General features: G+C 42.7%; 1 protein-coding gene across 3 annotated transcripts in view; it reads right to left on the bottom strand.

Moving 5' to 3' along the window:
• Window positions 1-15035, bottom strand: part of LOC143296500 (uncharacterized) — a 47771-nt gene that overhangs the window by 20631 nt on the left and 12105 nt on the right. For all 3 annotated transcript variants that reach the window (XM_076608472.1, XM_076608490.1, XM_076608480.1), the window contains exons 9-12: window positions 13301-13414; window positions 9370-9547; window positions 6578-6835; window positions 1843-1974 (exon numbers count right to left, since the gene is read on the bottom strand). In XM_076608472.1, coding sequence (XP_076464587.1) covers window positions 1843-1974; window positions 6578-6835; window positions 9370-9547; window positions 13301-13414 — 682 coding nt within the window. The remainder of the gene's footprint in view (window positions 1-1842; window positions 1975-6577; window positions 6836-9369; window positions 9548-13300; window positions 13415-15035) is intronic.

Raw genomic sequence — 15035 nt, 5'->3', positions numbered from 1 at the left:
ACAGGCAAAAAAATCAAACCCAGAACCAGAAAAAACCATGGAGTGAGCAATGTTATTGATCATCAGAGTGAGTTTTGTGCTGGACTACGGTACCCTTTCAATGGACTGTCAGGCATGCAACTTCCACACTAGCAGGGCCAGGGCAGATCTGGAGCAGCCCGAGTGGAGAAGAGCACATCAGCATTACCAGTAGTCCACTGCTCCACGGCGGGGGGTAACCAGAACAACACTCCACCTGCCTTACAATGGACATGTGGTGAAGATGTGCACCAATAACGATTCCTCAAAACCAGGGTCTGTGGGTTGAAAAAATGAAGAGCCGTGGAAAGCTGATGACAATGGATGATTTTTATCCCCACCACTTGCCAGAATACGTGTCTTGAAGTCCAGCTTTGAGGCGAGCAGATTGAAGAGCTCAAGGCAGTTTGGTAACCATGACTATAACAATGCTCCTTTCTTTCTCTGTCTCTGGATCTTACAACTGGAATGAACTTCCTCATTTGCTTCGTCAGGTCTCCGCACTCAGCTATTTCAAGTCTGGCCTTAAAACCCTGCCTCTTCCTTGTCTTCAGCTTCTCCAGTTTTAGAGTTATACATGTGTGTGAATGACTAGTGCGAAAATGTTTTGATTTGTCTCTGCACAAGATTCAGCACTATATAAATATAATTATCATCATTATTATTAACAATACTCAAACTTGAGTAAAGGAAAAGAAGAAACAAATTGTGCATAGACAACAGTTGTGAGCATGCGTGCTGCACACAGCAGCACGGAAGTGACGCTGGCAAGCTTGGTTCATCAAACTAAAAACACTCTTCACACTCATCAAGTTAAAAAAGCTTGACAGACATGAATATCAAATTGCAAGTAGTTTCCATACGAATGAGAAACCGATCAAATACGGCCTGCAGGAATCACATACAAGCCACAAAAGCTTTGAAGGTAATGAAAAATTTGGCTGATTCGAATGATCATCCCAAGATGGGTGTGTGAGGGGGGCAAGGGGGGATCATTATCTTGTGGAGGAGGGGGGAATCCCAGTCCAAACAGGGGAATCAAACGCTCAAACCCAAGGACACTGGCTTCCTAGTTGGGTGCATTACCAGCAGTCCACCACCCTGCGGTGGGTGGTAACCAGCAGAACACTCCACCTGCCTTACAACGGCACGTGGTGAAGATATGCGCCACAATAATATTCCTCAAACCCATGGTCTGAGGGTTGAAAAAATTAAAAGTTGAATGCTGTTAAAAAAACAACAACTCTGGTGACAATGAATTATTTTTATATTCCTCACCTCCCAGAATATGTGTCTTTAAGTACAGCTTTGAGGCTTGTAGACTGAAGAGGTCAAGGCAGTTAGGTAACCATGACAACAATTTTCACACCTGTCGCAAGCAAACGCACATGGCAAACCTAACGACCACCACTGTTGTCATACCTGTCACATGCGCAACGTAACCCCAGGGATGAGACAGAGTTCCAGTCTGAATCCACTACATTGCCTGCAATATCATTCGGAAAAAATACAAGAAATTGCCACTTTCAAGACCTTCCCCAGTCTCATTTCAGACTTTTTGCTGGAAGAATCTCATGCCTGAAATGGAACAGCTTCCAAAACGACCCACTGCTTACCAACCTCAGGTTACACCGCCACCACCGCCACCACCCCTACACGTACCTCCTATCCCCTGGCAACTCTTCACCCCTGACAGAGGGAGGTGTGTGAAAGTCAGTGTAGCGGCAGACAGGGCAACAACCTGCACGGTTACTCTAGCCCACAGTGCCAAGATGGCCAATGAGACAACAGGTGGAGAAAAAACAGAAAAAAAAGACTGCTGACCCATCGCCTCCCTTGACGCTGCCATTCTCAAGGCGCTGTGAGCCGCCTCAACGTCGCCCAAGGCCAGCAACTGTCGCATCAGGTCCTTCACCAGTGACGTCCCTTGTTCGTCGTTCTTCCTAAACTGGATGGCTGCACACAACAAAACGGGCTCGTCCATGTAAACTAAATAATAACAATAGTGGTATTTATTACATGCTCTATCTTGACAGCACAGGGGCCCACAGCACACTATCTTGACAGCACAGGGGCCCACAGCACACTATCTTGACAGCACAGGGGCCCACAGCACACTATCTTGACAGCAAAGGGGCCCACAGCACACTCTATCTTGACAGCACAGGGGCCCACAGCACACTATCTTGACAGCACAGGGGCCCACAGCACTATCTTGACAGCACAGGGGCCCACACAGGGGCCCACAGCACACTCTATCTTGACAGCACAGGGGCCCACAGCACTATCTTGACAGCACAGGGGCCCACAGCACACTCTATCTTGACAGCACAGGGGCCCACAGCACGCTCGATCTTGACAGCACAGGGGCCCACAGCACGCTCGATCTTGACAGCACAGGGGCCCACAGCACACTCTATCTTGACAGCACAGGGGCCCACAGCACACTCTATCTTGACAGCACAGGGGCCCACAGCACTATCTTGACAGCACAGGGGCCCACAGCACACTCTATCTTGACAGCACAGGGGCCCACAGCACGCTCGATCTTGACAGCACAGGGGCCCACAGCACACTCTATCTTGACAGCACAGGGGCCCACAGCACACTCTATCTTGACAGCACAGGGGCCCACAGCACACTCTATCTTGACAGCACAGGGGCCCACAGCACACTCTATCTTGACAGCACAGGGGCCCACAGCACTATCTTGACAGCACAGGGGCCCACAGCACACTAAATCTTGACAGCAAAGGGGCCCAGAGCACTAACAATTAACACTAATATGGGGAAAAATGATTACAAAATCTAACATCATCCACTATAATCAAGACTTACAGGCAAGACAAATGAAACATGTCAAGGACAAAACACACACACATGCCACACTATACCTGCTGAAATGTTTTAAAAAATTGGAGGCAAAACAACAACAAGAGGCAAAGCCTTCAGGACTCACTTGTGCTTCATGCTTTATCCTGTAAAGGAATCATTAGGAGGGGAAAAAAAAAGAGATTTTAAAAATGGTTGAAAAGTGCTCTGTATTAAATATGATGGATAAGCTTGGGAGAAGAAAAAAGAAAAGAAAAGAAAAAAAATGCAATGTTTAAGACGAGAAAGATCAGTTTAAAGCAAATTAAGTCCCCTGGCATTAATTACAGAGTAATTTCCCTTCTTTACTATCTGCAAAACGTTTGCAAAATAAATAAAACTTCCATGCTTAGCAAAAGAAGTTCCTGTTTGAACAAAAAATGATAATAATGACTGCTCTTGTTGTTGGGTCAGAATATCTGATCAAAGTGCCAAGTTTAGAGAATACAAAAAATATAAATATAACAGTAAATGCAGTTTGCATACAATTAGGCTTCATTTTTTTTTTTTTTTTTTGTGTGTGTGCCCATCCCAGAGGTGCAATATTGTTTCAAACAAGATGACTGGAAAGAACTGAATTTTTCCTATTTTTATGCCTAATTTGGTGTCAACTGACAAAGTATTTGCAGAGAAAATGTCAATATTAAAGTTTACCAAGGACACACAGACACACACACAACTGAACACCGGGTTAAAACATAGACTCACTTTGTTTACAAGACAATACTAACACACACATGCACATCATGGTGTACAGCTATACAAGACCATACTAACACTCACATGCACATCATGGTGTACAGCTATACAAGACAATACTAACACACACATGCACATCACAGTGTACAGCTATACAACAGTACAATACTAACACACACATGCACATCATGGTGTACAGCTAAACAACAATACAATACTAACACACACACATGCACATCGCGGTGTACAGCTATACAACAATACAATACTAACACACACACATGCACATCACAGTGTACAGCTATACAACAATACAATACTAACACACAATGCACATCACAGTGTACAGCTATACAACAATACAATACTAACACACACACACATGCACATCACGGTATACAGCTATACAACAATACAATACTAACACACACATGCACATCACGGTGTACAGCTATACAACAATACAATACTAACACACACATGCACATCACGGTATACAGCTATACAACAATACAATACTAACACACACATGCACATCACGGTGTACAGCCATACAACAATACAATACTAACACACACATGCACATCATGGTGTACAGCTTTAAAACAATACAATACTAACACACACACATGCACATCACAATGTACAGCTACACAAGACGATACTAACACACACATGCACATCACGGTGTACAGCTATACAACAATACAAAACAAACATGCTACACAAGACGATACCAACACACACAGGCACATCACGGTGTACAGCTATACAACAATACAATACTAACACACACACATGCACATCATGGTGTACAGCTATACAAGACCATACTAACACTCACATGCACATCATGGTGTACAGCTATACAAGACAATACTAACACACACATGCACATCACGGTGTACAGCTAAACAACAATACAATACTAACACACACACATGCACATCACGGTGTACAGCTATACAACAATACAATACTAACACACACATGCACATCACAGTGTACAGCTATACAACAATACAATACTAACACACACACATGCACATCACAGTGTACAGCTATACAACAACACAATACTAACACTCACGCATGCACATCATGGTGTACAGCTATACAAGACAATACTACCACACACATGCACATCACAGTGTACAGCTATACAACAATACAATACTAACACACACACATGCACATCACGGTATACAGCTATACAACAATACAATACTAACACACACATGCACATCATGGTGTACAGCTTTAAAACAATACAATACTAACACACACACATGCACATCACAATGTACAGCTATAAAAGACAATACTACACACACATGCACATCACGGTGTACAGCTATACAACAATACAAAACAAACATGCTATACAAGACGATACCAACACACACAGGCACATCACGGTGTACAGCTATACAACAATACAAAACAAACATGCTATACAAGACGATACTAACACACACATGCACATCACGGTGTACAGCTATACAACAATACAAAACAAACATGCTATACAAGACGATACTAACACACACATGCACATCACGGTGTACAGCTATACAACAATACAAAACAAACATGCTATACAAGACGATACTAACACACACATGCACATCACGGTGTACAGCTATACAACAATACGAAACAAACATGCTATACAAGACGATACTAACACACACATGCACATCACGGTGTACAGCTATACCACAATACAAAACAAACATGCTATACAAGACGATACTAACACACACATGCACATCACGGTGTACAGCTATACAACAATACGAAACAAACATGCTATACAAGACGATACTAACACACACAGGCACATCACGGTGTACAGCTATACAACAATACAAAACAAACATGCTATACAAGACGATACTAACACACACATGCACATCACGGTGTACAGCTATACAACAATACGAAACAAACATGCTATACAAGACGATACTAACACACACAGGCACATCACGGTGTACAGCTATACAACAATACAAAACAAACATGCTATACAAGACGATACTAACACACACAGGCACATCACGGTGTACAGCTATACAACAATACAAAACAAACATGCTATACAAGACGATACTAACACACACATGCACATCACGGTATACAGCTATACAACAATACAATACTACACACACACATGCACATCACGGTATACAGCAACACAACAATACAATACTAACACACACATGCACATCACGGTGTACAGCTATACAACAATACAATACTAACACACACACACACATGCACATCATGGTGTACAGCTTTAAAACAATACAATACTAACACACACACATGCACATCACAATGTACAGCTATACAAGACAATACTACACACACATGCACATCACGGTGTACAGCTATACAACAATACAAAACAAACATGCTATACAAGACGATACTAACACACACAGGCACATCACGGTGTACAGCTTTACAATACAAAACAATCATGCTATACAAGACAATACTACACACACATGCACATCACGGTGTACAGCTATACAATACAAAACAATCATGCTATACAAGACGATACTAACACACACATGCACATCACGGTGTACAGCTATACAACAATACGAAACAAACATGCTATACAAGACGATACCAACACACACAGGCACATCACGGTGTACAGCTATACAACAATACAAAACAAACATGCTATACAAGACGATACCAACACACACAGGCACATCACGGTGTACAGCTATACAACAATACAAAACAAACATGCTACACAAGACGATACTAACACACACATGCACATCACGGTGTACAGCTATACAACAATACAAAACAAACATGCTATACAAGACGATACTAACACACACAGGCACATCACGGTGTACAGCTTTACAAGACGATACTAACACACACAGGCACATCACGGTGTACAGCTTTACAACATAAACACAAAAACAAACAAACGACAGAACCAATGGATTACTTTTCAACAGCTCCAGCGCTCTCAGCGGCTGCTGTCGCTTGAGGCAGGCCGTCACCACCAGACAGCCCACATCCCGGCAGTTCAGCAGCAGCTTCTTCACCACCAGGGGGCACTGCGTGAGGACGTCCAGCAGGCCGAGAGTTGTCTCCCCCTGGAGGTGGGGGGTGAAGCAGGTGTGCTCCAGGAGGAGGGCCGACAGGTGGGCCAGAGCCATTTCGTCAGGGTCCACCGCCCCTGCCCCCGCCCCTTGGGTCCGCTCTGGGGACGCCGTCATACAGCACTTACAACACTGGATTCTACCTACTAGATTTTACCCTGTGATATCTATCTTATCTATCTATCTATCTAATCTATAGCTAGCAAGCTAGACACATAATTATATATACTGAAAACAAAAACACAGAAATTTGTATTTACATATACAATACAATAATAACACACATGCACACAGAGTTATTTCACTTGAACTCAAAATGTAATATTATCTCACCCAAATGATTTTTCTTTCTCCATAACAACTGATGTGTGTGAGGTGATCAGGGAACGGTGTGTCAGTTATTTGTTTTTCTCTCTGATATCTGCTGGCGGGCATTTTGAGTGAGCCGAAAGAGAATTTTCTGTTTTGGTTGACGCAGACAACACAGTATTTTCAACTGAACGGAACTGAGTATAAAAGCACATAGCAAACAGCATACACCCAGCGTGCGTACCTCCCCTGAAAATACAAGTATGGTTACCTACATCATCTTCTCCCTCAACTCTCTGAAGAGTCACTGGGGCACCGCAAGGCAAGGCAAGGCAAGGCAAGTTTATTTCGTGTGGCCCCTGGGGGCATTGAAACATTACACACGTTCATCCTTTACACACATCCAATAAATACAAAAAGAGTGATGTCAAAAACAAGAAGTAGGCTCATTCGTTCAGTCACTTAATATGCACATTGACAAGTACTATTCCACTCATAATGCAAACAAAAAAAAAAAAAAGAAGAAGAAAAATCAATTAAGAAAATTTTTCTTATATCAATAGACAAAACATTAATAAAGAGAGCTACGAATAACAGAAACCAAGGATTTCAGTTTAACAGTATTCTTTTGGTTTTTTTCAGAACATAATAGGTGGAATTTAATGGAGTTTGGGCAGATTCTATAATACCTAGATAAACATTTTTGTCTGATGCATTCTATAATACCTAGATAAACATTTTTTTTCTGATGCCGCACACAACTGTTCACCAACTGTTACCTACCTCTGTACACGGCAGGGTAAAAACTGTCCTAAATGTAAAACTAGAAGACCACTTGTTCATACGAGTGAACATACGAGCTGCACTGCAGCCCAAGAATACAGAAGACTGGTGACTACTATGGATTCTTCTTTCACAGATGTGCACACACTTGCATTATTCTAGCACAATCTTTTTCCATTTCCTCATAAACGGACTAACAATCAGACAGGGAAAACATTTTAAAAACTCAACTTGTCACCATGATGAAAATTACAAACCAGACACAAGCCAATACAATACACTGATAAATATTTACTGCTCATTATCAAAACTGGATTCTTCTTTCACAGATGTGCACACACTTGCATTATTCTAGCACAATCTTTTTTCCATTTCCTCATAAATGGGCTAACAATCAGACAGGGAAAACATTTTAAAAACTCAACTTGTCACCATGATGAAAATTACAAACCAGACACAAGCCAATACAATATTTACTGCTCATTATCAAAACTTTCAACGAATAAGATTTATATGAAAAAGCTGTCATGATCTCATTCTCCCCTATGCCAAAGCAATTTAACAATAGCTAAACAATTAGGGACACAAAGCTTTGTAATCTTCTGGGTGACTTGCTGATAATTATGAACACAGCCTGAACATTTTAAAGCATTTTTTTTTTGGTTTTTTTTGCAAGTTTTGTTTGTGATCATAGCTTGGAATTTCTTTTTCACTACTTGGAGAGTATCAAACAGTTCCAAGTTGTTCCCACTTCTTTTGATTCTGACTATGATATCAAATACCAACAGGTGTGGTAATATGTGTAGATTGTTCTAAATACTGACAGGTGAGGTAGCATGTGAGTGATCTATAAAACTTTCATTCTTTTACTTTTTAAATCAAGGAAAACCACTGCTATGATGTCCCAGATGGGGAGGGTTTGCTGAATCTTTGCAGCACTGGAAAGAGTTAGCTCACTCCAGACAAATGCCCCCGATCATGGCCTTTGACAGTTCTGAATTTTTGGAGTGGCAACTAATTTCCATAATGTTATGAGCTAAGAATATCTTCAGTGACCTTTCCACTCTCCACTGTGACCAATAAATGCAGTGTGTGTTGCTGTGCTTCCGAGCAGCAGAGTTATTTTCGCAGTGACAGGTTCACGTGAACAGTGCGTGTCAACAATGGCGTCTGACCCAGTTTCATCTCAGTCACAAGGCAGACAACAGAATTAGATGAAGGGGCCCTGTCATGGCTATACAATGTTCTGACTTTAATCTGTTTCAAACTCTTTGTGCTTTCCTAGATTCGTTTACAAGTCATCAGTGTGTGCAAATTTCAAACAAAAAATGTGGATACTTTCATCATCTCACTGTATGACAGCTTAAAAAGGGAGGAAGTATTCTGTCCCCAACTAACTTATGTTACTGATCAGTTTGGAAGTTTTCAGTTAATGAATTCTAACATTCGTTTTTTGGCGATTTTATTTCTTACCCATACAAATGGGTCGTCTGTGGGGGAACGTCAGGGGAGCTTACTGGCAGTACTGAAAAGAGTTAAGCACCTTGCTGAACGACATGATAGAGGCGGCGCAGAAACCTGTCCACAGCAGCCACCACAGCCTTGCTGTGCAGCAGCACTGCAGCAAAGTCCTTCAGCAGACAGCGGCAGTGGCCAGGTCTGCCACACAGCTCCACGTACACCTCTGCCAGATGTTCCACGTCCTCCTGTGTGCCACAGTCCTGCCACATATGGTGCCATTGCCCAGCGGTTAAAGCGCCGGATTTACAATCTGAGGGTCCACCGGGTTCAAACCTGGTTAACGGTGCCTGGTGAGTTAAGGGTGGAGATTTTTCCAATCTCCAAGGTCTACAAATGTGTAAACACACGCAGAAGATCAAATACTCACGTTAAAGATCCTGGAATCCATGTCAGTGTCCAGTGGGTTATGGAAATAAAAACATACCCAGCATGCACACCCTCAAAAACGGGGTATTACTGCCTACATGGCTGGGTAAATAAACAAAAAGGTCATACACGTAAAATGTTACATGTATGTCTGAGTGTGTATGTACGAAATGAATGATAAGCGGCCAATGGCAGCTGTCAGTCAGCTCTACCCAGGAGGCAGCCTGTTGTGCAAATGACCCCATGTTTGTAAAGTGCTCAGGGCTTGGTCTCCAACCGAGGATAGGCACTATATAAGTATCCATATCAAATCAAATCAAATCAAAGTGGCACACAGCTCTTGTTTTAGAACCAAAATCACCCACTGTAAATCAATATTGATCAGAGTGTGTTTCAGAACCAGTCACCCACTGTAAATCAATATTGATCAGAGTGTGTTTCAGAACCAGTCACCCACTGTAAATCAATACTGATCAGAGTGTGTTTCAGAACCAGTCACCCACTGTAAATCAATACTGACCACAGTGTGTTTCAGAACCAGTCACCTACTGTAAATCAATACTGACCACAGTGTGTTTCAGAACCAGTCACCCACTGTAAATCAATACTGACCACAGTGTGTTTCAGAACCAGTCACCTACTGTAAATCAATACTGACCACAGTGTGTTTCAGAACCAGTCACCCACTGTAAATCAATACTGACCACAGTGTGTTTCAGAACCAGTCACCCACTGTAAATCAATACTGACCACAGTGTGTTTCAGAACCAGTCACCTACTGTAAATCAATACTGACCACAGTGTGTTTCAGAACCAGTCACCCACTGTAAATCAATACTGACCACAGTGTGTTTCAGAACCAGTCACCCACGGTAAATCAATACTGACCACAGTGTTTCAGAACCAGTCACCCACTGTAAATCAATACTGACCACAGTGTTTCAGAACCAGTCACCCACTGTAAATCAATACTGACCACAGTGTTTCAGAACCAGTCACCCACTGTAAATCAATACTGACCACAGTGTGTTTCAGAACCAGTCACCTACTGTAAATCAATACTGACCACAGTGTGTTTCAGAACCAAAGTCACCCACTGTAAATCAATACTGACCACAGTGTGTTTCAGAACCAGTCACCTACTGTAAACCAATACTGACCACAGTGTGTTTCAGAACCAGTCACCTACTGTAAATCAATACTGACCACAGTGTGTTTCAGAACCAGTCACCCACTGTAAATCAATACTGACCACAGTGTGTTTCAGAACCAGTCACCTACTGTAAATCAATACTGACGAGTGTGTTTCAGAACCAAGTCACCCACTGTAAATCAATACTGACCACAGTGTGTTTCAGAACCAGTCACCTACTGTAAATCAATACTGACCACAGTGTGTTTCAGAACCAAGTCACCACTGTAAATCAATACTGACCACAGTGTGTTTCAGAACCAAGTCACCCACTGTAAATCAATACTGACCACAGTGTGTTTCAGAACCAAAGTCACCCACTGTAAATCAATACTGACCACAGTGTGTTTCAGAACCAAGTCACCCACTGTAAATCAATACTGACCACAGTGTGTTTCAGAACCAGTCACCCACTGTAAATCAATACTGACCACAGTGTGTTTCAGAACCAGTCACCCACTGTAAATCAATACTGACCACAGTGTGTTTCAGAACCAAAGTCATCCACTGTAAATCAATACTGACCACAGTGTGTTTCAGAACCAGTCACCCACTGTAAATCAATACTGATCAGAGTGTGTTTCAGAACCAGTCACCTACTGTAAATCAATACTGACCACAGTGTGTTTCAGAACCAAAGCCATCCACTGTAAATCAATACTAATCAGAGTGTGTTTCAGAACAAGTCACCTACTGTAAATCAATACTGACCACAGTGTGTTTCAGAACCAGTCACCTACTGTAAATCAATACTGACCACAGTGTGTTTCAGAACCAAAGTCACCCACTGTAAATCAATACTGACCACAGTGTGTTTCAGAACCAAAGTCACCCACTGTAAATCAATACTGACCACAGTGTGTTTCAGAACCAGTCACCCACTGTAAATCAATACTGACCACAGTGTGTTTCAGAACCAGTCACCCACTGTAAATCAATACTGACCACAGTGTGTTTCAGAACCAAAGTCACCCACTGTAAATCAATACTGACCACAGTGTGTTTCAGAACCAGTCACCTACTGTAAATCAATACTGACCACAGTGTGTTTCAGAACCAGTCACCCACTGTAAATCAATACTGACCACAGTGTGTTTCAGAACAAGTCACCCACTGTAAATCAATACTGACCACAGCGTTTCAGAACCAAAGTCATCCACTGTAAATCAATACTGACCACAGTGTGTTTCAGAACCAGTCACCTACTGTAAATCAATACTGACCACAGTGTGTTTCAGAACCAAAGTCACCTACTGTAAATCAATACTGACCACAGTGTGTTTCAGAACCAAAGTCACCTACTGTAAATCAATACTGACCACAGTGTGTTTCAGAACCAGTCACCTACTGTAAATCAATACTGACCACAGTGTGTTTCAGAACCAGTCACCCACTGTAAATCAACACTGACCACAGTGTGTTTCAGAACCAGTCACCCACTGTAAATCAATACTGACCACAGTGTTTCAGAACCAGTCACCTACTGTAAATCAACACTGACCACAGTGTGTTTCAGAACCAGTCACCCACTGTAAATCAACACTGACCACAGTGTTTCAGAACCAGTCACCTACTGTAAATCAATACTGACCACAGTGTGTTTCAGAACCAAAGTCATCCACTGTAAATCAATACTAACCACAGTGTGTTTCAGAACCAAAGTCATCCACTGTAAATCAATACTGACCACAGTGTGTTTCAGAACCAGTCACCCACTGTAAATCAATACTGACCACAGTGTGTTTCAGAACCAGTCACCTACTGTAAATCAATACTGACCACAGTGTGTTTCAGAACCAGTCACCCACTGTAAATCAATACTGACCACAGTGTGTTTCAGAACCAAAGTCATCCACTGTAAATCAATACTGACCACAGTGTGTTTCAGAACCAAAGTCATCCACTGTAAATCAATACTAATCAGACTTTTTGGCAATTAATCAACAGTAAATCCGATAATCACTGGTACTTCCACCCTGCTGACTGACCATTTTAGACAGGTGAACAGCAATTAGACATCGGACACAAACACAAGCTGTTCTGCAAGAACTGTGAAGTGACTGAATGGTGACAGTATCATTCCATAACAAGACAACTGCCACCCTCAGTAATAGCAGAAATTATATATGTGCATTTATACACATTATAACATTATACATTTATACCCTGCAGCTCGTAGAGAGTTTAAGAATATATAAGGCTCTCCATGGAGAAGTGCAGGAATATTTTCAAAAACACTGATCAAGATACCAACTTGCTAAAAATACTATGTTTAACAAAGTCACATCATTTGCAAAGGATGTCCTTCACTGTCAATTCATTGTCAACAGGGCTTTCACATACACAGGGCCAAAAATACAGATCAGTATCCTGATGAAACTTTATTGCAACCCACCTGAATCCGCCTGGAACAGAACACATAATCCTGCTGACTGAAGTCAGTGGGCAGAACCAAGACAGTGTCTACTGGTGCCATGAACTCCCTTTTCAATTCCTCTCCTTCATTTTCCTGCACATCAAATACAAGATGGTTTGACACTGATTATCAAAATAATCTGTTTCCTAAAGAAACACACACACACACACTTCCTGTAAAAATGTGCAGCTCTATGAAAAGACAAAAAAAAAAAAAAGAAAACCAAATAACTTAAAAAAAAAAAACACTCACAGATTAAAAATATACAACCTGAGATGGCAAGCACTGCAAACTAAAACACCATATTTGAAGTGAAATACTTGGAAGAGGAAAAAAAAAAAGGAAAAAAAAGAAAAAGAGATCTATACACAACAGACAACAGGGGCAGACAAACACTGATAGCTACACACACAAATCCTATGCCTCACCAATGATTTTCGGTGTACATGCATTTGCACACTTCTGGGTAGGCGCTCGCATGTGGGTGCACCCAAGTTCATTGAACATGGACTATCTTATTCAGATTTTATTTCAATCATTTGCCTTCTACGTTCCTTTCATTTTTGTTAGTATTGATTTATTTGTTTATTCTGTACAATTATTTCACATCATTTTTCCTTTCATTCAAAGCAGATGCGGTGTAGCATATATGGATCAGTTTGCACACTCTGACCCCTCCTTGAAACTGAAAACAGACCCCACCCACAGAAAACTGAAAACTACCACTGCCACCCCTCCCCCCTACCGACCCCACGCTCACCTCCTAAGCCTGAGCGGTGACTTTCTGCAGGAAGGACTGCTCAATGCTGTTTGAAGGTAAACACGCACATGATAAGCTGAGCATCATTATGTGAGACCAAAGTTAATGGTGACTGCCCTGGCCTCATGATCGATAAGTCCAGATCGTTTGGATAATGTTACGACAGGAAAGCATGTGACCATGCTATGCGGTCGAAAATGAACTCGGAACAATTTTAACGTTGGCGTAACGTCAGAACGAACTGCGATCGAGCGTAACATAATTGGGTGAAATTGTAACAGCTGGCATCTCTGAAACCCCCCATCCACCTCCACCCCACCTCCTGAGCATCAGCGATGACTACAGGTGGTGCTGGGCAGCATGAATCCCCCCACTCCCCTTCCCCCACACACCCACCTCCTGAGCATCAGCGATGACTACAGGTGGTGCTGGGCAGCATGAATCCCCCCACTCCCCTTCGCCCCCACACACCTACCTCCTGAGCATCAGCGATGACTACAGGTGGTACTTGGCAGCATGAATCCCCCCACCCCCCTTCCCCCTCCGCCCCCACACACCCACCTCCTGAGCATCAGCGATGACTACAGGTGGTACTTGGCAGCATGAATCCCCCCACCCCCCTTCCCCCTCCACACACCCACCTCCTGAGCATCAGCGATGACTACAGGCGGTACTTGGCAGCATGAATCCCCCCACCCCCCTCCACACACCTACCTCCTGAGCATCAGCGATGACTACAGATGGTACTTGGCAGCATGAATCCCCCCACCCCCACTCCCCTCCCCCCCCACACACCTACCTCCTGAGTGTCAGCGATGACTACAGATGGTACTTGGCAGCATGAATCCCCCCACCCCCCTTCCCCCCCACACCTACCTCCTGAGCATCAGCGATGACTACAGATGGTACTTGGCAGCATGAATCCCCCCATCCTCCTCCCCCCGCCCCCCCGCC

Source organism: Babylonia areolata, chromosome 2 (genome assembly GCF_041734735.1).
Source record: "Babylonia areolata isolate BAREFJ2019XMU chromosome 2, ASM4173473v1, whole genome shotgun sequence".
Lineage (NCBI taxonomy): Eukaryota > Metazoa > Mollusca > Gastropoda > Neogastropoda > Buccinidae > Babylonia > Babylonia areolata.
This window is presented reverse-complemented; position numbering and strand designations above follow the sequence as displayed.